This window comes from Phoxinus phoxinus, assembly GCF_949152265.1.
Source record: "Phoxinus phoxinus genome assembly, chromosome: 22".
Taxonomy (NCBI): domain Eukaryota; kingdom Metazoa; phylum Chordata; class Actinopteri; order Cypriniformes; family Leuciscidae; genus Phoxinus; species Phoxinus phoxinus.
Genome location: NC_136897.1, coordinates 17,708,531 through 17,734,002, shown reverse-complemented (window position 1 = coordinate 17,734,002; position 25,472 = coordinate 17,708,531). Strand labels below are relative to the sequence as shown.

Sequence of the window (25,472 nt, the reverse complement as noted above, 5' to 3'; positions counted from 1 at the left end):
CTGTCCACATATTCATATTTAGTGAAAATCACAAAAGAAAAGGGCCAAAAAAAAAAATGTTTTCATGTAGCATCTGCTGCAGTCATTTCCTCGTGAATCATTAGCATAGGGATCATTAGTCTGTTGTTGAGGATTCTGCACAGGCAAGTTAACCAAAAAAGCCTTTACACCAAGGCACAAATAGATCTGTCAAATACATGCTGAAAGCAACACTGGACTTAGAATAGATCAGTCGAATTACTAGAAGCACTGACAGGGTGCATTAAAGATTTAGAATATCCTGAGGGATTTATGTATTTCCGTGCATTGCGGGGCATGCACTGAACATCTTATATAACACACGCATCAATTTACCACGTGAGATCAGAATTTTACCACGGTCCCTAAGCGCGCGGTAATGCTACTGGAATTTAGAGGCGCTCCCTTACAGCTTTTCTGATGAAATCTCTCCGCTTTAGCTCAGCGGCTAGGGAACAAAACGGCGACGTCAACGAGTCTGAATACCAAGTATTTATATTTAAAACGAATTAAAAGTGAAACCACTTGTTTTGTAACTTGTAAGGACACCGCTTTGACTCGATTTTGGTGTTACTGACGTTTTTCTCCTACAACTTACAGTATTTTCTTTCGAAAAACGCGGCAGCCGGGCTCGATTGAGGTGACAGAAGACTGACAGTTGAAGAACCGACGCTTGCTTCCACTCAGACGTCAAAATGGCTTTTGTTTCAAGCTTTCCTTTGGAGTATACCAGCCTATTTTACTCTTACACCATCTCAAAATGCCTTTCCTATCCTTCTGCTACTTCTACAGTCCCTTCAAACCGAAATAATTGGTGTTATTTTCTCCAGGACGGCACAGTTGGCGTTAACACTGCGGTCAATATGGACGCCGAAGCTATTCGCGTGAGCCGGCTTGGACTCAATACAGTCTAAACGACATGGACTCTTTAATTTATCCCGGAGAATATTCATCTGTACTCATGGATGGTGTTAAGGGCTGAAAGAAATGAGAAAACGGAGCGTTTTAGTTTTTCGTAGCTAACATTTAGCCATACATTGAAGCTTGGTACTAGCTGCGTTAACGTTAGCCAGCTAAGCCTTATAAGGCCATATTTATGTTGTATTAGAAACTGTTCTGTATATTATCATCATTCAGAGACATTTAAACGACATTCGAAGCCGGAGCACTTTTATGCAAATGAAGTCTAAACAGTGTGTTTAACGAGCCACTTCTTAAGGAAGTAACTTAATTTGTTAGTTAGTTCTATTTTCGTTAAGTTTATGTAGTTCAGCGCATTTCATATTTTTCAGAAGTATGAGCACACATGAACACTTTCCCCAACGGGACACGCGGCCCGCGCGTGGCGGTGACGAGCGCACTGACAGCTCGTGGGTAAGCGTGTTCTCGCTGGTCTCTAGGCCTGCGTGGTCTCTCCTGCAGAGATATTTCCCGGGAAGAACCCAGACTTCATTTGAAATTAAGTCAAATATAGATATTGGACACTCTCTGGCCCCTTTGAGAGTTGAATATCTCCACTGCCAGCATGAAAACGCGGCGCATGCGTCCTCCAGAGATACGGGGACTGTAGTCTGGCTCACGCACGATTCGTTGAGCGAACTGGGAATTCAGAACACTTCCCAGAAAGATTTCAATCTTCAAAAGCAGGCATCGGTCGGATACCTCGGAACGGCGAGAAACTTGCTCAGCCAAGTGTTAATGAACACTCCGGAAAAAAGGCGCGCAAAACCAGAAAGCGGATGCGATTTGTGCCCGGATACGGCGTCCGTGCGATCCACTAACAGCTGGTGGTGGGGTGGATTTGGGGAGGCTGACGATAAACCTAAAAACTTGCTGCTAAATGTAGCACAAAGCAGAAAAGAGACTGACACGAGCTGGCAGCATTGTGGACATCATCACAGTGTCGGCTATTGTCAGAGCCGCTCGCCGGCGCCCGTTGCCATGACGAACGAACTGTGTGTATGTAGCAATGATGGGCCATCAATGCACAACGAAAGCACTGGTCCCTTGTGCTCCAAAGAGCTGACCCACAATGCAAGCCTGCACATGCCCAAACCAGAATCCCTCCCCAACTCATACCAGCTTCCACTAGATGTTAAGCAGCAACTACTAGTTTGTAGTCAAGCCTATAATGAGGTGGCAGTTCTGACCCCTGACCAAGATAATGGCTACTCCAGCTTGGAGGAAGAACACTCAAATAGTAAACTTCACATGAAGCTGCTTTCCAAGGAACAGGAGGTGTCGGAAACAGCCGAAAACAACCCATCTCAGAGTAACACTACAGAAAGCGAGTGTCATAGTGAACCTGTCATTTGTGAGGAAGATATTAAGGAAAGTGAAAAAGAGGACTCTGAGAAGACCGCAAAAACAGTTCCGGCTGCTGAAAACGGGCCGTTTTTGGCCACGCCTCAATGTCAAAACAAGGTCATTGCTTACATCATGGGCAGCCCTTGCAGTGGCGAATCTGAATCGGAGGATGATAGCGATTGGGACAGTAATGACGATGATGGCTTTGATAGTGAAGGCTCGTCCCACTTCTCAGAGTCTGAAGACCTGGATGACAGCGACGATGAATCTGAGGAAGACTCGGATGGAGAGGAGGCCGACTCCGAGACCGAGAGGCTGTGGAATTCTCTGTGCCAAAACGGGGATCCTTATAACCCAAGGAACTTCAGAGCTCCTATAAGGACAGCCTCCAAGCCAAGCCCTGCGACCACAGACTCCTCGGTCTCCGAGTCTCCACCAGCGTGCATGTCCTCCCAGCATTCTCCGCCTCCGTCGTCGCCCTCGCTCTCAGAGAACGAGTCGAGTGAAGACACCTGTGAGATGGATGAGGAAGAGAATCAGAGACTGTGGAACTCTTTTAGCTCCTCAGCAGACCCTTACAGCCTCTTCAACTTCCAGGCCTCCATGCAGACTCAGAAAACCCTCAAAGGCTGCTGCAAGGCGAAAGCGCCTGGGACGCCACGCTACAAGAGAGAGGAGGCCGAGGAGAGGCTGGACAGCGGATTCTCCGAGATTTCCCCTTTGCCATGCTCAAGCAGTGCCACAGTTGTTCAGCTGAGGAAGGTTTGTATAACATTGACCACTCATTGCATTATCACATTCCAGTCTGAAAGTACTGTTATATAATTATCTTTCTGAACATTTTGTTTGCTATTCAAAGTGCAAGGTGGTGTGGTTGGCTTCAGAACACTTATTGTGTCTGGAATTAAAGAATGAATCAGATGGAGACAGTAACTCCTTTGACTCATGCGGTTGTTTTGAGGAGTAGTTTTTCTGCAGTCATAGACTGTTCGTACACCAACATGTTTAAAATCATTACACATGACATGCTTCATCTAATCCTGGTAAGTTAATTTTTGCTGATTGAGGAAGCAATTTCCTTAGGAAAGTTAATTTTAAACAGCTAACATGCTTGCCAACCTTTGTTTTTAATATCTAACATGGTTGTTTTAGATAAGATAAGACTTTATTGACCCCCTGGAGGAAATTGAGGTGCTTAGGTAAAATAAAGTGGTAACACTTTATAAGGTTAATTATTTAACATTGCTTAATGCATTAGGTTACTTATCATGCTTTTAATTATTTATTTATTTTTACAACATTTATTAATCTAAGTTAATATTGATTTCTATGTTTTGGAAAGAAGTCTCTTTTGCTCACCACTGCTGCGTTTATATGATAAAAAATACAGTAAAACAATAAAGCTGTGATATTGTTACAATTTAAAATAACTCTGCATCATTGCGGTCTTTTTTGTCACATGATCCATTAGAAATCATTCTATTATGTTGATTTGCTACTCAAGAAACATTTCTTATTATCAGTTGAAAATAGTTATGCTGCTGCTTAATATTTTTGTGGAAACCATTTTAACAGTGTAAACGGCATAGCTATTTTAAATTGTAATAATATTTCACAATATTACTGTTTTTATTGTATTTTTGATTCAATAAATACAACCATTAAGTGCCATAAGAGACTTTCTTAAAAAAACATCTTACCGACCCTACAATTTTGAACGGTAGTGTCACTGTGTTCACATTTTTATTTGGCAAGGACACAATGAATCAAAAGTTACAGTAAATACTTTTATGTTGTTAAAAAAGATTTATATTTCAAATAAATGCTATTCTTTTGAACTTTATATTCATTAAGTGATCCTAAAAAATGTCTGACATTGATAATAATAACAAATGTTTCATGAACAGTAAATCAGCATATTTAAATTCTTAATGGGGTAATGGCTGCTATAAATTCAGCTTTGCCATCACATACATAAATACAAAAAATAAATGTATTAGAATAGACACCCGTTATTTTAAATTGTAATAATATATTTAACAATATTGCTCTTTGTACAAATAAATGCAGCGTTAAGGTTATGATACACGGGGCAACTTTTTTGAGCCATGTTTCTGAGCGATGTTGCTTGGGCACTTTTCCCATTGAGAATGAGCAACACATTTCTATTTGGAGGCTTTAGATCGGTCGTGGGCCCTGTGTGTCTCCTGGTTGCCCGGTGACGGCAACATTGCTCAAAAAGTTGCCTCGTGTATCATCACCTTTAGTGAGCACAGGCCATTTATTAAAAAAATATCTTTCAGACCCCAAGCTTTTGAATGGTGATCTCTCAATTGATTTTTAACATTTCTAGGACAAATTGTCAACCTGAATTAACAATGAACAATTATAATTTATACATAAACATAAACCTGGATTATGAAATTGTTGCACATTGTTATTTCTTGACACCTGATGCATTAACCACTATTTATAAATGTAACCTTATTATAGTTTTGCCAAGATAGTGGTCAAATAAGATTGTGCCTTAATATATTCGGAATAATGGTTTATGTCCTCATGAGACCAACAATAGAGTATTTAGTTATATGCGTGATAATCTTTTATTGTATACGATGAATGGTACTAGCAACACTTAATCTTCTTTCACGCTATTATTCTGCCTTATTTCCACTCTTTGTCAATATGGCAACATGGGCTAGCTTGAGAAAATGATGTAAAGCCATGCAATATCATTCTTTTTAAAGCGTTTCCCCCTCCTCTGCCTGTGATGATCTGATGCAATGGTTCCATTTTGCTGTCTCCAGGGAGACGGAGTTCGTGCGCTGCCCATTACTCATTATCACTTCATAGCGTGCTGCATTTCATGACTCTGTCATCACACTAGTCAGAGTCATTAGCTTTGGTCTGAGGGTGATGGCACTCCCAATCCCAGTCACATACTCACGTTATATCTCAATTCCCCAACAGTTTAAGCACAATCTTGTGTTACTTGGCAACAGTGAAGTGATGAGTCTGAAAAGGGAGCAGAAATAAGAGCATTGGGTCTAAATTGCAAATACGTTGTCAAAAATGTTTATTAGTTACTGACGCTCATTTGCTTTCAAGAATGTAGAGAATGCTCAAGGGATGCCAGGTTTTAATGACACAGAAATGCTCTACTTGTATAATATGTAACAAGTTGTTGAACAATAGATGACATTTTATTATACTCATTTTTTTTGTTTATTCCTTTCACAGGTGACATTTATGGAAGAGGTCGAGGAGTTCTATGCCAGCAGCGATGAGGACCGCCATGGGCCCTGGGAGGAAATCGCCCGGGACCGCTGCCGTTTTCAGCGCCGTGTACAGGAAGTTGAAGAGACTATCAGCTACTGCCTTTCTCCTAGTTTCCGCCTGGACATTTTTCAAAGACTCTACAGTACTAGCTAATCAAAAGCTTTGTTTGTTGTTTGGCAGTAAGTGTAAACAATGAATAAGAAATAATATATATCTATATATATATATCAATAGTTTAATTCAGGGCATCAGGAGGCCCTTAAATGTTCAAAGGGCTCACAAGTCACAAATCCAAGGAACTCCGTGGTTCCTGCCAGGGAAAGTCACCTCACTCGAGTCGTGCTGAAATGTTTTGCGCTGAGTGTCGTGTGGATTTTGGAAATATGCAGTTTGTTTTAGTTTTTCTTTCATACAAGTCACACTGTCCTTTCTAGCCCTTATTACAATAGTTTAATCTTAAAGAGAAAAACAAAGAGGAACTACACATCCGTGTAATCGCAGGATTCCCACTCAGTGCTGAACACTAAAAGTTTCAAAGTGACAATTTGATCAGAGTTTTTTCTCATGCCTATTGGAAAGTTGATTTAATGATTTATTTGACTTGGTTTAGTGATGCACGAACAATACACACTAACCTCACCTCATGAGGCGACACTAAATTGATGTTCATCTTTCTCTTAGAATCGTATTAGTGCAAAAGTATTCTGGAGGGAAAGCGGTTAGCTTTCCAATCCCTGTTGTTTTCGTCTTGCAGGCCTTCTTACAAACTCAAAGCCAAAGATAGCGTTCTCCTGCTCTGCAAAGGATCATGAAGCCAGGCCTCAGTGTTTGATGCTACAGGGCCGCACCGGGTGAACAATCCCCCAGAGTAATCGCACTCATTACCCACATTACACCTAGTGGTATTTTGCCGGAGCTGAGCAATGCTTTTATCAGTGTCTGTTCCTGTGTTTGAGTGAAGATATATGGACGTGGGCCTTAGTGCAATGTATTTGCATGATCCTAAATGGAAAGATGTTCTTTTCCCCATCACTATTTATTGGACGCAACCATTTGACTTAATCTGTGGATATCACTGTCGTGTAATGGGGTTTTTCTCTGTGCTTTGAACTGTGGCAGCTGTGACTAACTAGTAAAATCTCGACTATAAAGGTGAAATGCAGGGACAAAATGCATGGTTTTGATCTGATCTATAATATGCTTGATGTTGAAGCATAAAGGTAATTTGTTAATCAGTATAATTAACATAAAAGCATTTTATTTTTGTAATACATTTTAGCATTTCAGCATCTGTTATGGGGTTTGTGACGAAAAACTAGTCATAATTTAATTAACAATCAATAAAAAGTAATGCGGAAAAAAATTACTTGTGTACTCGTTTTATGCTGTATTTCTTTTTTCTTATTTTTTGCACTATACTGCATCAAATCACACAATGACCTGTCTATTTTCAAAGCTAAACATTTTAAAAGAAAAAGTTATACAATTAAAACATCAAATGTGTGTTGGTTTAGACTAATAGAAATTTGAACTTTCTTACTGTCTACTACATATGAAAGCTCGCTATGACAGTATGAAAAATCATTTATTGCTATTGCAGTATATTGTAAGTATAGCCTGCAGTTTGTACAACATTAAATCCTACAATGCAAAGTGCGTGATCTTTCATTTCCCGCATGAACTGGAAGTCATTTCTATTTGACTTGTTATATAAGCCATTATTTATGCCTCATTATTTGATTGTCTCACAGTGAGACTTTTTTCTACAAACTTTTATTTCTGTACAATCATGTGACTAATTAGCACTGTTTAAAATTCGGATTGTGAATAATGCCTACTGTTTCACATTCTACGTTCATGTACTAAAGTGGGCAGGATAGGCCTGTAGTGCACAGTAGTCAAGTGCTGTGGTTTACTAGTATTCCAATCTCGACATCATGCAGCACTGAGTCATGGTCATGTGGATTGTTCTCGACGGAATAATGTTATCCTGAATGCCATCATTTCATCCACATGACAACTGATTCTAGTTCTTTGGCTGGCGTGGAATGCATAATGGGATGTGATGTCAGGAGTGTCTCAAGATAAGTTATTCATAAACCCTTTTCGATTTTAGGCTCTTCTTGTTCCGTTATATTTACTTTTTTGTTGTTATTATTTGGTATTTCAATGTGCAGATATGTGTGACATATAGTCCTATATTTTAATATGAGGAAAACGTAGTATAGTGTCGCATTTAGTTTTAAGTCTTTATTAGCTCTATGTTGGTGTATTGCCTCGACAATGTGAAGTGTGCGAGCTCTCAATAGTTATATAAAGTGTTTACAAGGAGAGTTTGCAGTAGAACTGCGGATTATTTGAAAGTAACTAACAGGAATGTGGGAACGGCTTTGCAGAAACGGTAGGCCTATGAGCAATCGGTGACTCTATGTTAATTTTAGTCATGGTGTTTATTTTATCCAGTTTATAAATACTGTAAGTGACCAGCCAATATACGTCCAACGATAATTCAAACTAAAATGCATTTTTCCCATTGCCAAGACGTCTATTCAGGAACATAATAAAACATTGACCGTGGCAATAGCCTAACGTTACACCACATGTTTGATAGCAGCATCTGTTCTATTCTTCTCTTTTATTGAATAGATTTTACAAACAGGTTATTTGTTCAAACAGGAGTCTTTTATTTTCGTTTAGAATATAGGTCGCCTACTAAAAGTCAATATTTACATTTTGTACATTTGCTTATATTTTTCCGGGCTATTACTTTTTCTTTGACTGTTTTAGTGACAATGTTTAGAGAGAAGACTTGCTCGACAGGACAGTAAAATAAGAGAATATTTTTAAGCTCGCTTTTATTTCTTTATCAGTCAGTAGAGGGCGCTATGTATTATATGTAATTAGAGAGCTCAGTATGCCGTTCGTCACTAGAGGGCGCTGTCAATAGAGAACACTGTTTACAGTTTATCGCTAGAGGCCGCTCTAAACCAATTGTTTTAGGTCAACAAGGAGTGATGAAAGTGTTTATAAAAAAGAACAAGATGTGACAAAGGACCACTTTATAGTATTTTTGTAGTAGCATTTGTTGCTGTTTTGGATGCTTTGTGAAACAATAAAATGTTATCTAAACTATCAATCACCATACTTGAGTTCCAGCTCTGAATTATACTGGAATAAGACAAGTATTTGCAATAGACTCTTTCAGAATTGCAGTTGCTTTAAGTGTGTGTTTAGGCTTGTCTGGCCTACAAGAAGCAACATACAATGTAATTGCAGTAATCTTCTGTATCTGTTGATGCGTGTGGACTGACGTGTGTTTATGGAGCTACTCTCTGAGGTGTGTCTGTCTGCTGCAGTTGTGAGTCTGTGGAATGTTAGGAATTAGATTAAATCCAGCTGAAGATTCTGCAGATGAAATTTGAGAACCATCACCTGCCACTGACACTCAGCTTGCTGTGCTCAAGAAACAATTATATATATATATATATATATATATATATATATATATATATATATATATGTATATATATATATATATATATGCTTAAGATTTTTTTTCTATTTACGTCAAATATATTTGTAAATGTTATTTATTCCTGTGATGGTGAAGCTGAATTTTCAACAGCCATTACTCCAATCTTTAGTGTCACATGATGATCCTTGAAGATTTGATGCTCTATAATTTTTTGTCAATGTTTATTATTCTCAATTTAATTATTGTTAACAGTTATGCGGCCAAATTTTTTTGTGTGTGGAAACTGTGGTTCTTTTTTTAGGATTCTTTAATGAATAAAAAGTTCAAGAGAACAGTATTTAAAAATAGAAATCATTTTGTAACATTCTAAACTTATTTATTGTCATTTTTGATGCAGTGCAATTAAAGTAACATGTAGCCTACTGCATTAATGCAAGTTATTTAATATACTCAAGTTACAACTTAAATGTACATAATCAGATGTGCAATCAAATATATATGTAAATATATATATATGTTTGAGTTGAAATGGGTAGGTTTTGGGGATAAAATATATGGTTTGTACAGTATAAAAAGCATTATGTCTATGGAAAGTCCCCATGAAACATGGAAACCGAATGTGTGTGTGTAGGTGTTCTTGTCTCTCAGTTTATAAGGGGTTAATCCACGGCTCTAAGCCGGAAACACGAGTGCCATTGGTGGGCTTCTTGCCTGGGGGTGGGCTTGTGAGAGATTACAGTTTCATTTCTCCCTCTTTTTTTAATTAAACGGAAAATAGAAGCAGCTGTGAAAGCGTCACCCACCGCTCCCACTGTACCCATCAACATAATGGTCCCCTATCCATCTCTCCTTCTCTCTCTTGCCCCTTCCCTCCCTTCATTTTCCAACCAGCGATGATTGACAGCTCAGAGCAGGTCATGTGACGCGTAAATACCCTGGGATTTTCAGCGAGCATGCTCCATAGTGCCCCTCCTCCCCTCCTGCCTCCATTTCTCCAGTACGGTACGCTTGTCACTCCCTCCTTTATCCATCCTTTCCTGAAAAGGGGATGCTGTTATTGTAGCATCTCGCCGTGACTGCCTGCGCCAGCTAGTCTTGTTGCTGTTGTCAGTGGCTTTGCGTCTAAAAGAACGACTTTTCTTTGCTTACAACTGATTCATTATTTCGTATTTTTAAAATATGATTATATTTTATTTTCATTCGTGGACATATTAAGAATATCCAAACACTGTCAAGGAGCTTATAGCAGTTTCCTGGTAAGTGCTGATATTTGTGCATGACATGTGGGATTTTATTCAAGAAATGTCTTAGTGTTAGGACTGTTTCGTAATATTTGTTTACCCACTGTTTTTTGAGCATGTTCACACACTTATGATTCATTCATATGGGAAGTTTTTAAGTGAATATTTTATAGCCCTGAGCGGTTGAATGTGGATGGTACATCCTGTCCAAAATGCTGAATGTTTTGATCTGGTTGGTCCGGCTCCTCGTGGTTTTTGGGGTGTTGTCCGTGATTACAGATGCTTGGGTCTCACCAGATGGGCTTCGAGCCTGTACCCCCCTCCTCCCCCCTCCCCCCTCCCCCCCAGAGTGCCGCCACCTGTCTGTCTTTCATTCTCTTTCGTTCTCGTTTGCCTGTTCCTTCAATGTAGGGTTTGTTCCAATCAAGTGCCGTCCAGCATGCAGAGTATCCAATCAAATCTTAAACCAAACCAGAGCTATTTGGATGAACCACACTTAGATTGAGAGGATAAACTCAATTGACTTCAACAGGCATCCTGTTTAAATCCTGGTTGTGTAATGGATTTCTCCCGCCGGGGTTGTGCGATCTTGATTCGGATAAACGTGACACGTCTTTAAAGGAAAGATTTTCATATGAAGCACTGATCAAATATAAAGTCGTGTTAGTGCTTAACCATTTGAATCCAAGTTTCCTTGGATTAAACGGCATTTAAATGGAGTTGTGAGGCCTTTCATGAGCGAGCGTGTGTGTATGTTTGTGTGGAAAAGGGATGAATGCGGTGCTTTGCCTCTAAAAAAGACGCATCTGTGCTGGAAGCACACTAGCTCTCTGTCCCAGTGTATCTGTTTGTGTTGCCACTCTCGCTGTTCTGTTTATCTGCCGTGTGATTGGTTTGTGCAAAGGAAATGCACTTATGTCTCTTGTTTCTCATTGGTTGGAGCATGTAGGATCTATGCTGATGGCTGGTAAAGCTGGTTGTGGTTTGTGTGAAACCTGTCAAAAAAAAAAGGAGGGAAATGTGCGTGTGCATGTGCGTCTCTCTCGTCTCAGTCTCTTCTCTCCTGTGTGCATCAGCTTTACTCTCTGATGCAGTGCTGATACTCTGAGACCCAGAGCGAATACTGAGTAGTGATGGAATGCGGCACTTCTAGAACGGGCTGCCGGAGAACCCAATACTGCACATTTTGAGGCATCTTAAAGGGATAGTTCACTGAAAAATGAAGATTTGGTTATCATGTACTCGCCCTTATGCTGTTACAAACCTGTTTGACTTTCTTTATCCTGTGGAATGCAAAAGGAGATATTTTGAAGAATGTGCTGGTGGCTCTTTTTCATATAATGAAAGTGAATGAGGACTTGGGCTGTCAGTGTCAACCTCCAAAACGACACAATAAAAGCGGACCATATTCCAATTGCTCAAAAGCCATATGATACTGTAGCTTGTAAACAGACCAAACATCATATTTCATAAAAAATAATTGCCATCTATTAAAATGGATGATTTATTCATGATTTTTCCATATATCCGACAAAACATGACTAAGCAATGTCAATACTGTAAGTGAAACTGACAGTGAAAAAATTATCAAATCATGCCAAAACAAAAACAGCTAGGCTATAAGTTATTATTTTGTTATATATATTTGTATATATATCATAAATAAATAAATAAATAAATATATCATTCTACCAGGCTCTCGAGCACCACAAACTGGCTACTTTTTTAGAAGAGCAAAATACAAAACTACAAAATACACTGGCAAAAAATAGTCCGATATTTATTGTTTAAAATCAGCACTGTTACTGCAGATGAGCGAGTGCATTCATGTTGATTCAGTGTGTACGGGGGTGGTGTTACCTTTCAGCACATGTTTTAAGCGAATGTAATTAGACATGGAAAAGTGCACAGCACTCAGCGAGATAACCTCCATCATTGTCCTTCAGAGTGGATTACTGTGAGGCAGACAGAGAAAGAGGGGTGTAGGAGGAGAGCCCGGCATTAAAGTGTTAATCTGCTCACTCATTACCTTTTCCTCTCCCAAAAGGCAATCCGTTAAATATACTGTAGGCCCAATAGGTATTTGAACACTTGAGCCACACTTAAAGATGTATGAATGTCATTGCAGATAAATAAATATCAGTCCAACACAGTTTTGTTATTGCAAACTAAAACTATTATAAATATAAATTATAACAGTTAATAGTTAAGTAAAGCTAAATGAAAATTATAAATATTGCTAAAAATAAGTTTAATAAAACTTTAACTAATATTAGAATAATAAACGCTGAACGTATAAGCTAATTCAAAATATGAATACTGTAAATATTAGATAAATAATACTAAAATAACACAGATCCAACTGATTTATTTTAAATAATTATAATACAAACACTTTTTCAAACAAAACATCTAAACAAAAATAAGGTTTGAAGAATTAATAGATATAATATTCAGATAGGTAGTTGCATACTTCAAAATACATATATTAATATAATTATTAATTTATAATATAATTTATATAAATTAAATCTTAAATAAATATGAATTATATTAAGTAGTTTTAAGTGTCCAAATAAATGTTTTTGGGACAAGCATGGCCATTTTCTGAGAATGAAAGACAGTGGGAGGGAGAAAGAGACCAGGCATTATGGGTGGCATTTGAATAAGTGAGAAGAAAAGAGGGATGAGGTGAGAGAGTGAGACATGGCAGATGGAGATTGTTTGGAATCAGGTGCATTTTTCCCTGGGGCTCCATGATGTTCTTTCAATGCACCCAGAACTTGTTTACTCTGAATTCTGACACCAACCCATTTATATGTTTATTCTTGCATAGAAATAAGTACTTATGCATATTTTATAAACGCGGTGGACATCTGAGAACGGCGGCTTATAGACGAGACAGATTGCCTCTGTCTTCGGTCCGTTTAGCACAGGGGACCGGGTGTCCTGCCAAAAGATGTGCCAAAACCCGCAACAGATCGCGCTCAACTGGATCTTAACCCTTTTAACTCCCGTTGCTGTCTACTCCACACCAATTGGAAATGACTGGCACCATCCAAGGGTGTTAATCTCTATTTGGATCATGCAGTGGTTGTTTCACCTACCTTGGATGGTTTGGCTGATCACATGACCAACCTTGACCAATCAGTCAGTCGGGTTGAGCATTTAAAGCTTGATTGATTGACCTCCAGTGTTAACCCTGAGGTTAACACAGAAGTATGGTTGTATTGTGATAACACAAGTTATCTGATGATCACCTGCTGTGACAAGATATTCAACCAGAATAATTGAACTATTCAGCTGGAATTAAACTATTCAACTGAATGATTCTGGACAAGCGGATATGCAAGTCAGATCTTATCATCCCATTCAGAGCTGAAAACAGATCTAAAACGTCTCTCTATTTGCATATCGTCTATGGGGTGTAAGTCCTTTTGCAATATTGTGTGAACAATTTCATTCCCTAATTTACAGTTTTTCCTGTTTTATACTTGTAATGCACACTGATTATAAAAGTGATGTAAAACTGATGTACACCAACTAACGCTAGTGATGATGTAAAAATATATATGTCCAATTTTAAATTACATCATATGTAGGGTTTTATTTTTTGATATTACATTGTAAGTTAAGTGTAAAAGTTCAAGTAAAGAGCAATGTAATGCAAAAATGATTTTATACTCACTAAAACAGCATTTATTTGATCAAAAATAAAGTATTAACAGTAATAATATAATAATATTGTGAAATATTATTTCAATTTAAAATAACTTTTTTCTATTTTAATGTATTTTAAAATGTAATTTATTCCTGTGACGTCAAAGCTGTATTTTCAGAAGTCTTCGGTATCACATGACCCTTCCGAATTCATTTTAATATTCTGATTTGGTGCAGAAATCTATCTTACAATGTTGAGAACAGTTACATTATTACACATTACATTATTCATTTTTTTTTTTTTTGATGAATAGAAATATTCACCATTTATTTGAATTATATTATACTATATTATATTTAGCTCTCCTTGCAACATCCATACTTTAAAAAAATGTCTGACCTCTGTCACGTTTAGCTTGCTCCTTAGACACTGTTCTCTGTAGTGAATTGTGAATGAGTAAGCAATTCACAGCATGAGCTTTTGTAAAAAGCCTTAATTGTAACAAAAACAGATGTGCAATGGAACAGGTGACCCTTTTGTTTATCACTTTTGTCATGTATGTGTGACATCACAAAGGCTTTTATAAGGCTCTGCAATGAAACTATGAAGTTCATTGTGTTATTTTTCGACAACACCCACACAGCATAGACACACGAATAATATGATTTTGACACCAATTTAAGTGACGGCCACATCTATTTCTTGCTTTAGCTTTATTGCTATAGGAATATTTTTTTACATAAAATCCCATAATGTTGTTAAACCTCTATAATTCAGCTTTTATTTAATGAATTTAAACCCATATGTATTAAATGTACAGCTTTACCAGTGAATGAGTCATCTATATGAGCAAAGAAAATGGAAATACTTATATAATTAGGCCTCATGTTACAGTATATCAACGCTAATGTAATGCTAATCTCGAAAGGATCCCAGGTCCTTTTCTGGCACTCAGAGAGCGATCTATTGGATGTGAGTCCAAGCTCTGCAGACAGTATTATCAGTCACACAGGATATAGACCCATTAGGATTTGAATGGCATTACAAATCCTCCTTCCTCTGCTGATTGGTTGAGCATTGTGGGACTAAACCAGACTAAGAGACTCTACTCCCTAGGTACTAATTAAAAAGCTCTTTTAGTCTTGATTCTTTCCTCGGTGATGACACACCATAGTATTCACCCAAAATGCACTGGCAGTTGTCACAATACACCTACTTGTCTAATGTGTTTGAACACGTGTAAGAGTGTTTACATAATTAGCTGGAAGTCTCTTATCCGTTTTTTGAAGTCTCTTGAGTTATGACGGAAGTATTGCAGCTCGACATCTTACTCCGTCAGCTCATGACTGCTGAGTCTCTGAGGCCTGCGGTAACATTGCTCACACGCTTCTGGAACATCATATTCTTTCACTGCTGGAGTGCAGTGACCCCAAAACATTAATGCAGACTTAATTGGACAGGCTGGCATTTGCAAGTACAGCGATGTGTTTGGAGGGTCAGTAACTAGAAAATCAGGTCACCTTTAAAGAATCTCAACAACCTCTGAAGCCTTTTCTCCCTCTTTAGAAATGTGCTCAAAGTTGAACAGATCAAGCAACAGACCTATTTTAAGAACAACAGGGTATTCACGAGAAGTTATACAGGGAGAAATCTATAAAACTGTGTTGTAAATAAATGGATTATGCCATCACTAATGGTTATATTTTAAATGCATTCATCTTTGTACCATCTTGCAAGTTTCATATCTTAAAGGGATCACCCAAAAATGAAAATGTTGCTATCACTTACTCACCCTCAAGTTGTTCCAAACTTGTTGGAGTTTCTTTCTTCTGTTGAATACAAAAGAAGATATTTTAAAGAATGTTGATTGACGGTAGCCATTGACTTCCATAGTATTTTATTTTTTAGTCAATGGCTATACAACTTTTTTGATTACCAACATTCTTTAAAATATCTTCTTTTGTGTTTAACAGAAGAAAGACACTTATACAGGTTTGAAACAATTTGAGGGTGAGTAAATGATGACACAATTTCAATTGTTGGGTAAACTATCCCTTTAACTTCCTCCTAAGCTCCAAAAACAGCTCATTTTGAGCGTGATTTTAAGTATAACATCCCTCTGGATCAACTTATTGGATCAATTTATGTCAAGTGTAGGCTTACAACCAGGGTAAGGTGCTTCTACATTGGTGTTATTCATCATTTCCTCTTGATGTTAGGGATAAGTTATGGGTAGAGTTAGGTTTAGGGGGTAGGGATAGGGTTAGCACAAAATTTTCAGACAGGAATGTAAATGATTTTATAATGCTTTGTCAAATTACAGTTTTATGGATAATGTTTTCAAAACACGTACTCGCATGCAATAGCGAGTGTGCATTGATACTGTTTCCAATGCAATGACATTAGCCAATCATAACAGTGGCCGTTTACTGACAAGCCTTAAAGGAGCCGTCCCTTAAAAATGGATCATTTCAGAAAGAGGATTGAAAATAATCTTTTTTTTCACATATATATTTGTTTTGTTTTGTTTTAGTGCAAAAAACTTTATTAACAACATAAGTGAACCTCAAGGAACATATTAAAATAATAATCCATGTCATGGCCCCTTTAAGTAGAAATAAAAGGAAAACTTTTTTTGCAGGGTACAGGCTTGATTGATGTGTTAATTATAAACAATAACAGGCTTTGTTAATGTGTTAAATGTGTAATAAGAGCCTGATTTTGGTGTTGAGGTCTTCAAGTTAACCCAAAGACCAACATTTGTAATTAGCGTTGAATAGTAGGAGGAGCGCCCTGATCTGCTCTGTGTTTTCATGCTTTTCAGATGTACAGCATCATGTAATTCTCTCTGCTTACTGCATCGTTAATTGGTGGTCTGGTCCAGTTCTGGCTCTATCAGTCCTTACCATATGTTGTAGGAAGCCTGCTTTATGCCTCCACTACCTTCTGTTGCTGATTCTGTTTGTTGGGTAATTTCCAAGAGAGTGTGAGATCACGAATATCCCAAAACCGAAAGTCCATGCCTGGTCAACCTAAAAACCAGTAAGATTGTGTACTTACCCAGTGGACATTTTAAAACCATGTTATTACTGAGATTTGCTTTATCAACTGTAGTGAGGACTTGGCGGAAAAAAACGCACTTAAATGTTTTTCTCATTTCTTTTTTTAGGTCATGTTTGCGTGACCCGATTTATGGGCACCGTACTATTTCCTGCTTTCATTAAAGTGAGCATAGATAGAGTTTAATCACATTGTTTAATCCTTCCTTGGAACATTTCCTCTGAATTGTTTCTGGCAAAACCTGGACAGAAAGCTTAAGGAGGCCAAAACGTAAGACTTATTTGCTATGAATGTTTTCCTTAGGACGGCGGACACCTTTTTTAAGTGCAGATTTTACCTCAGTTAAGATAAATTGATTTTTAGCTCTGTAGCATTCCTCATTGTTTCACCCAGGAGCAATGTCATGGCGAATAGTTAAATGGATGCCAAACATAAAAGACTGAGAAACTAAAATACTGAATCACAATTCAGTATACAAATTGAGAAAAGAAAGAAAACTATTTTTTTAAACCATAAAAATCATACATTTTATGATCCCATCACTATGCCTATCTAATTGAATACACAATGGAACATTTTTCAGCGTTCATCTTAACTTTGAAAAAAAAAAAAAAAAAACATTGTATAAAGCAGATGTGCCCACATTTTTCAATAGGGCCAAACATGTAAATGATTGAGGGTCATGGGCTAAAAGTAAATATTGCATTATAAACTATATTATAGCTATATATATATATTTTATACCTATAATATATCCAAATTTTCATTTTAAAAACAAATCAAATTTACGTATATCATGTAGCTACATTTAAAATGTAAAAATAAACTAGAAATGAAGAAATATTCTTCAGTGACGGGTCATCACTGGTATGTGTGCCAAAAAATAGATGCTTATCGGGACAGCTTGTCCCTTTACTAACAGCTTGTGCCAGCGCAAACCCTCTTTTGGTGTTAAAAACTACTGTCAGGATTTACTAAAGATTAAAAAATTAGTGCTCAAAAGGCATGTGGACAGGGTTATTTTTGTGGCTGACATTGTTGCATATGCAAGGTGATTTACTATGCGCTAGTGACTAGCAGCTAGTCAATTTACTGGTATTTGTGCCATTATTTACCACCCCAAAAAAGCACGTCTTAAAACAGACACTAATATGTTCTGCTCTTGGTAGATTGCGTTGGTCATTATGGACATGATCCGTCTGCGTCTGTGTTCTTTAATTTGTGTGTCGTCAGTAGATCACGCGCAGAACTTTGCACTCCCATCGGCGCTGTTTTTGAATTGCGCTCTCAGGCTAATTTGCACTGTTTAGTAAATCTGGCCCTTAATGTGTATCTTTGGGCTGAATTCGTTGCTGAATTTGTCTACATCAAACAATGTTCAGAATGTTTGATTAATATCAATTGACTGCACTGTAATTATCCAGAACAGATGTAAACAGTGATTGAAGTGATTTAAGAACAATATATAATCATGTAGTTTGCTCTTCCCTCAAGTTTTACAAGTTGACAGTGACTGTAGACTGGTTGTCTTCTGTCAAACACACTTGTGGGCCCCGTTCACTGATAAAACACAAAGCCTCCCCAATCCTTTTCATATCATTTAATCCTAATCCCTATGATCTACACAGACAAAAATCACGTCATGGGACCAAATTATAGCAGGACGTCAAGAAAAGTCCTCAAATGGCAGCATTAGCCTCTATAGCACCCTTCAGAGTTCTCTGAGTGGACTTTCTTTAATGTCTACTAATTGTTATAAAACAGTTGGTTTCTGCCGACTGCGTGTGCATTGCCCGTCATTTGTTCCACATTTTTCAGTGACTCACATATTTAGACTGAGAAAAAAGGAAATCATTTTTGGCTTATCGCACAGTCTCTCCCTCAATCCTGTGTTGTTTTTCTCCATTCATCCGGCCGCCCACAATCTCATGGAGAGAAGGATTTCTGTTGAATGGATGAGAGATTCAACACATTCTTTGTGAGTCAGTCAGGCTCTGCTTTTAAAAAGTCTCTCTCAAGGATTCAGCTTATTGAGAAATTACTCAACTTGTAGTGCATTATGGGGGGGGGGGGGACAGCCAATCCCAGTGAGTATGGTGTTAGCATGTTGCTACGCTAAAGGCACAATATTCTAAGCATAGAACTACATAAATATACACTTAACTTTTTTTTTTATACTTGTTGTCAGTATATACTCTTTCCCCGCCATTGACGTACATTTCCGTCATTTGTGAGACAACGCTTCCCAACCATTGACAGAAATTTCCGGATTTCCGTGTTTTCACTGTTATACGGTATGGGGCGCTATTAGACATCTTCTGAAAGAGTTCAGAATCTCTTGATTAAAACAGCTAGCGTACTACTGACAGCTAGCGTTATGTAGCATAATGCAAAACGCAATAGTTTTCAGTTACAGATGCCACTGCAGAAACTGACTATTGCAGCCATCATTCATTTCATGAGCAAACATGTCCAATAGCAGGAGAATTTAAATATATTTTTCTAGACTGTTCATTTCTTTAACTGTTAATTTTGGCTTTTAAATTGAAGTTTGAAGTGTGAAAGGTCAGTTGAATAGCATGAGAAGGTTGTCAAATAACATAATAGCACATTTATTTGTCAGACAGGTGAAGCATGTAAAGGTGTGGTCTCCTTCAAGACATAAGACACAAAAGAGTTGAAGAGCAAATATTCTTGTTTTCCAGAACTCCCTTGGTTATTCACAGATAAGGCAAGACGGGTGTGTAAGTGTGCGTTTGCACGGAAGATGGAACAAACAGGACATAAAACTTTCAGATGATGTACCTTTGATGCATATATGATCTATAGTCTTCTTGTAGGACATGAACTGACTGATAACTTGCTGACTCAGCACACTGACTAATGCTGATAGCTAACACTTATCTAACCCGCAATGATTTCAGAGATTTAGCCACAGGCAGGTACCGGATATTCTGTTTTATGCTGAATAACAACGATTCCTTTTAATCGCTGACTTTATGTAAGGTAAGGAACTTCCTGTTACTGATAAAAGTTTCATTTTCATCATACTCTGATATCACTCTGATATTTGAATGATCACTCACGTAAAATGTATTTATGCAAAGTAGATTTTGTTTCAAATTCATAAAGGTGCATATTTAAACCTATCTGAAAGTGTTTTAAAATAACGTTTTGCTTTATAAAGTTTTTTTTTTAGATTTGTCCTTATTGGCACTTTTATTATTATAGATCAGGAAATTATGGTAAGAAGAGTGGACTTTTGCCTATCTATATTGCTATCAGTGGCTTTTCTCCAAATATAGTTTTGCTGGACAAAGGTCTAAAGAATTTCATTTGGCTTCTGGAATTGCAGCTTCAGGGTTGTTTAGAAGAACACGTTTGCAAAGCAATTTTAATCTGAAAGCTGTAACATTGGTTTATCCAGTGTGTCTCATTTACATGCTCTGCAAATGACAGGCATGTCCCAAAGCTGCTCATTTGAAAAGCAGAACTGTTGGCCTAACAGATAGTCAGCATAATATCCTCGTGGGGGTGTGATTTACTGTGAAATGACTGGCTGTCTGTGTCAGCAGAGAATGATGGGATGTGGATTCACGGTGCCCTACTGGTTGAGCTGGAGCCGGTTAATCCGCTCCCTCCAATGAATGATGCAGACAGGCAGCTGGATGAGTTTTAATAATGTACGGCGAACAGGAAGAATCTGTGAGTTACAAGATGCTGGAGTCTAAACTGCACATCTGGAATCTGGAAGCAGTAGTACAGTACCCATACAGTTGTGTTGTCTGCTCATGTCCTAGAGTAGAGAATGTTTTCAAATGAGTTACTTCCTGTTGCTTGTAATATCATATGATTGGATTACATTTTGTAGCCTTGTCTTTAATTCTGATTCCATCAAAAAGGCATTTTTATTTAATTAATTTGTTTGTATTTATATTTATTTATTTACTTTTTTTAAATAATTTTTATTTTAAATATATATTTATTTAGTTAATTTATTTATATTATTATTACAATTATGTATTAATTTTACATTAATTAAAAAACAATTGTCTTATTATTTATTATTTATTTTATTTTAACAGCTGGTAAAGCATTGCAAAGCCAATGTCATGGGTTCAATTCTTAAGCACAAATAATAGCAAATAAATAAATAAAAACGTTGAATGCATGTAAATAATTTTGTATTCAAATTTGGCTATTTTATTTTATTTTTATCATATTTTTATTTTATTTTTTGCCAAGGTCATCTGTTGGTGCAAAATGCATACCCTTAAATTCACTGTAATGCATTTTTGATTAAAATGACTGCATACATTTATTTTATCATAATTTCCTCATTTCCAGTTGTGTGATGAAGCAAGCATGTCTACCACTATACTGTATATCCAAGGCTTTTAGCAATTGCATGAAAATAACAATTTTACAATTATAGCTTGTTGTACTAAAATAATTAACAATTACACATGAATAGGAATGAAGCATCCTTTCTTTGTCCTCTGTGTCTCACCCTTTTGTGTTCAATTGATAAGTGGGTGGGGCAAAGAGATTTGGGAGTGGCTGTCATTAGAGGACAGCACCAATAGCAGCCGCTAAAACATAATTGACTTGAATAGAAGTGCCTTCCCTTCCTCCACTTCCACACAAAGCCCCATGCTGTGATTGCCTCCTTTTGTTAAGCTCTCCTTCCTCCGTGGCAGCCTCCTTGCCACGTGCCAAGTGTTTTCGTCACGGCAGATGTCTGACACAATCTGCTCTAATCTCTGCCTTGCTTCCTTGACGTAACTAGCATGTAGTGACTTTGCAATGGCTCGAAACCTGTTTTGAGTTTGATGTGCACAGAAGGGAAGATTTGCTTAATTTCATTTTAATCTAAAGACTATTGATTGAGCTAATGACCTGAAAAATAGAGTCTGCTTAATTAAAAGTGACAGGCAGAGAACACATCTCTGAATGGATCTTTCCGTAACGTTAAGACACCGCTCACAGCAAGGACAAGGGCGAGTGTAGTCAATAGACAGGGTGTGTATTTGCTACGGTCCTCGCTAATGAATTTAGAAACCTTCTTTGATAAGGGCCAGCATGAGGTCTAATCATCAAAGATCCCTGAAAACACGCTGGCTAATTAGATTAGCTTATTCATCCGCTGCATAAAACAGTTGCCTGTCTTTACTGATGAAACTGTGAAAGCAAGAATAGGCTTCCGCTTTATTTGAACACCCTGTTCTACTTTGTTGTAGCGAAGCTGAAAACTTGACGCTTCTTGAATGTTTCTTGAGGCTTTTGGAGAGGTTTGGTCTTGCATGCTGAGTGGCCTGCCGATTTAATGCTAAACTACGGATATAGAGCGGGATGAACCATCGGATCGTATCAGATTTGTGTGTTTAAGGTTGTGAAACTGTGCGCCCTCGCTCCCGACCTCCCACCTTTTCTGTCTGACACCGTCCTTCGTGGCTGTTCATCCTCACTGCGGGACTGTTATATAACTGTGACTCTCTGACTGATGATTCAGTAGATTTGGTCTCTGGTTATCTTTCCCAGAGGGATTTAGCCAGTGACAGTATCTAAGGCTATAGTTTCGGCCTGTTCGGGCTACTAAAAATACTATTTCAGCGGTATGTAGTATGTATACTCTGCAGTGTGTGAATTTTCTGTATGCATATACTGTAGATTTGACAAAATGTGCAGTGTTGGTTGGTTGGTTGGTTGCTTTTATTTGTACCCGTAGGTAAATTAAGTTCCAGAGAACAAGTTTAGGCTGTTTCTCAGACATATAGATGATAACACCATGCATACAAACCGAACAAGACACTAAAATCACACTAAAAACAATTTACTCCTTCTTAATACTATTCATAAAATGAATCACTACTGGAACTGAGTTTTCTCGATTTGAAATTTACACAGTTTCCTTAAAAAGAACAGACGTTGATGCCCCTTTTTACACACTGTTTCACAGTTGGCTTCAAAACTCAGCTTTGAATCAATGATTGTCCCAAGGTATTTGTAAGACTGCACACACTCCACTGTTTCACCCTTAATGGATGTGACTTCATGCATATAGACATTCTTTCTGAAATCAATAACCATATCCTTGGTCTTCAGTACATTTAAATGAAGGTGAGACTCTTCACACCACTCAACAAAGTCATCAATAATAGGTCCATGACTATTCTCATTATTCTGGAGCAGACTGACGATCACAGTGTCGTCTGTGTACTTCAAAACAACACGATTTTCCAGATGACTTTAGCACATATTTGTGTACAGAATAAACAATAGTGGAGAAAGTACACATCCTTTCTGGAACCAGTGGAGGAAGTAACCTGTGTAGAGATTGTGTTATTTATTTTCACTCTTTGTGTTCTCTCAGTTAAAAAATCTAAAATCCATCCGACTAAATTATCACTCAGTTTAAACTGCTCTAAAAGTCTACTTACTAGGATGTGAGGTTGAATTGTATTAAACGCGGAGGAAAAATCTACAAAAAGAAGCCTTGCATGAGACCCCTTCCCCTCCAAATGTTTCAAAAGCAGATGTATCAGGGTGACCGTTGCATCCTCTACACCTCTTTTTGATCTATAAGCGAACTGCATTGGGTCTAATAAACACTCTGTCGTCTTTAAAATTTCAGATCTCACAAATCTTTCAAAAATTTTCATTAAGATAGATGTAAGAGCCACTGGTCTTAAATCATTTAATATCTTTGGACAACTAGCTTTCGGAACTGGGACAATCATTGCATCCTTCCACACCTTTGGAACATGCTGTACTCTCAGGGACTTATTAAAAATATAGTGGAATACAGGGCTCAACTCTTTTGCACAAGACTTGAGTACCCGGCCACAAATATTATCAGGCCCATAACTCTTATTTACTCTAACTGAAGAAAAGGCCCTTTCCACCTCCTTTTGTTCTATACAAAAATGCTGACTATCCTCCAGCTTGTGACGCAAGTCCTGGAGTTCCTCACTAAAAACAGATGTATCAAAACGATTATAAAAACTATTCAAATTCATTTGCATATTCAAATTTCGAATTGTATCCATCCAAGATGACATGATTATTGTGCTTTGAACTACCATACCCTAATATAGCTTTCATACTGGACCAGGCCGAACCCAATTTTTTATCAGCCATCTGACTCTCTAACCTCACTTTATAATTCTTTTTTGCCTTTAGGATTTCTACTTTCAAACCCCTAGTGGCTGCTTGTTTATGTAAATCAGTAAATTCGTCAAGTTTAAAGACCCGTCTCTTATATTCTATGCTAGATTTAACAGATTTGGTCACCCATGGTTTGTTATTTGGGTAGATTTTGACTGTCTTACTTGGAATTATCATATCGCTACAAAAAGCAACATAGGAACAGGTCACATCAGTAAGTTCATCCAAGTCATTATCACAGCTTTCTCTAAACATATTCCAGTCCGTGCATCATAACACTCTTGTAAACAGAGCAAAGATTCCTCAGTCCAAACCTTTACATCCTTTGTTTGCATCTTCTCTCTCTTAAAACAGTCTTGTAGGTGGGCAATAAAAACACACAGTTATGATCAGCCGAGCCCAAAGGAGGCAATGGGAGTGATTTGAAGGCGTCTTTTACTGTTCCATAGCACAAATCAAGTGTTTTATTCCGTCTGGTTGGGCAAGTAACGTATGATAGTAATGTGGAAGTGCTCTTTTCAGTGACACATGGTTAAAATCACCCAATAACAAACTCGGCGCTTCTGGTGATATCGACTGTAGTTTTTGTACCACCTCAAAAATGGTACTAGCGGCAGAAACGGCATCTGCCTTTGGATGTATATACACCACAGTCATAAAAATTTGTGGAAACTCACGAGGCAATAAAACGGACGTAGTGATACTGTTAGAAGTTCGACATTCGAAGTGCAAATTCGTTCTCGAACAGTCACAGCACTACAATATTGTTTGTTATTGTAAAGCATGCTGAATGACATTATATGACATATTATAGTGTGTGTGTGTGAGTTGAGTTAGTCTTCCACTATTATGAGCCAATCTTAAGCCTTTTTTTCAGTCAACACTCCAAGTTTGAGGAGCAATCTTTGGCCCAAGGAGGATTTAGATGGACTTGAACGGAAAAGAGGACATGTGTGTTTCATGTATTACTGCTGGCCTACTTTCGATAGTTCTTTAATTGCTCCAGGAAAATCTGCCCTCACTGTCTTTTGTCATTTAATAGAAGTCTTCTGCAATCTGGAGAGGTTTAGTGATTCATCTTTTGAAAGAAATGAAACGCATGAGAAGTGTGTTGAGTCATGCCCACTTATGTCTATATGTTACTGTATATGGAGAAGATAATTGTTGCATGTCATTGGGAGGATTCTGGGAAATTGAGTTTTTGGGGGAATGAGGATATGTGCACTCCTCTGGGAGGGTAACCAGCACAAGGTGAGGGAGAGGA

The 25,472-nt window shown here is 37.7% G+C and overlaps 2 protein-coding genes across 4 annotated transcripts in view; both read left to right on the top strand.

Annotated features, from left to right (window-relative positions):
- Positions 1-434: 434 nt before the first annotated feature.
- On the top strand, positions 435-7,254 carry ppp1r15b (protein phosphatase 1, regulatory subunit 15B). Its single transcript, XM_079598108.1, has 2 exons — positions 435-3,087; positions 5,566-7,254. The coding sequence occupies exons 1-2, from the start codon at positions 1,315-1,317 to the stop codon at positions 5,755-5,757; spliced, it is 1,965 nt and encodes a 654-aa protein (XP_079454234.1). The 5' UTR covers positions 435-1,314; the 3' UTR covers positions 5,758-7,254.
- Positions 7,255-10,109: 2,855 nt separating this feature from the next.
- Positions 10,110-25,472, top strand: part of plekha6 (pleckstrin homology domain containing, family A member 6) — a 99,317-nt gene continuing 83,954 nt past the window's right edge. For 2 of the 3 annotated variants that reach the window (XM_079597408.1, XM_079597417.1), the window contains exon 1: positions 10,110-10,335. The gene's annotated coding sequence lies outside the window, so the exon portion shown is untranslated. Of the gene's footprint in view, positions 10,336-19,760; positions 20,048-25,472 lie in introns of those variants that run through there. The other variant, XM_079597418.1, reaches the window with a different exon arrangement.

Excerpts from the sequence above, each read along its gene's own strand:
- ppp1r15b (XM_079598108.1), top strand. The coding sequence starts at position 1,315 with ATGAGCACACATGAACACTTTCCCCAACGGGACACGCGGCCCGCGCGT. Across the intron at positions 3,088-5,565 it reads CAGTTGTTCAGCTGAGGAAG|GTGACATTTATGGAAGAGGT; the intron begins GTTTGTATAACA and ends TTCCTTTCACAG.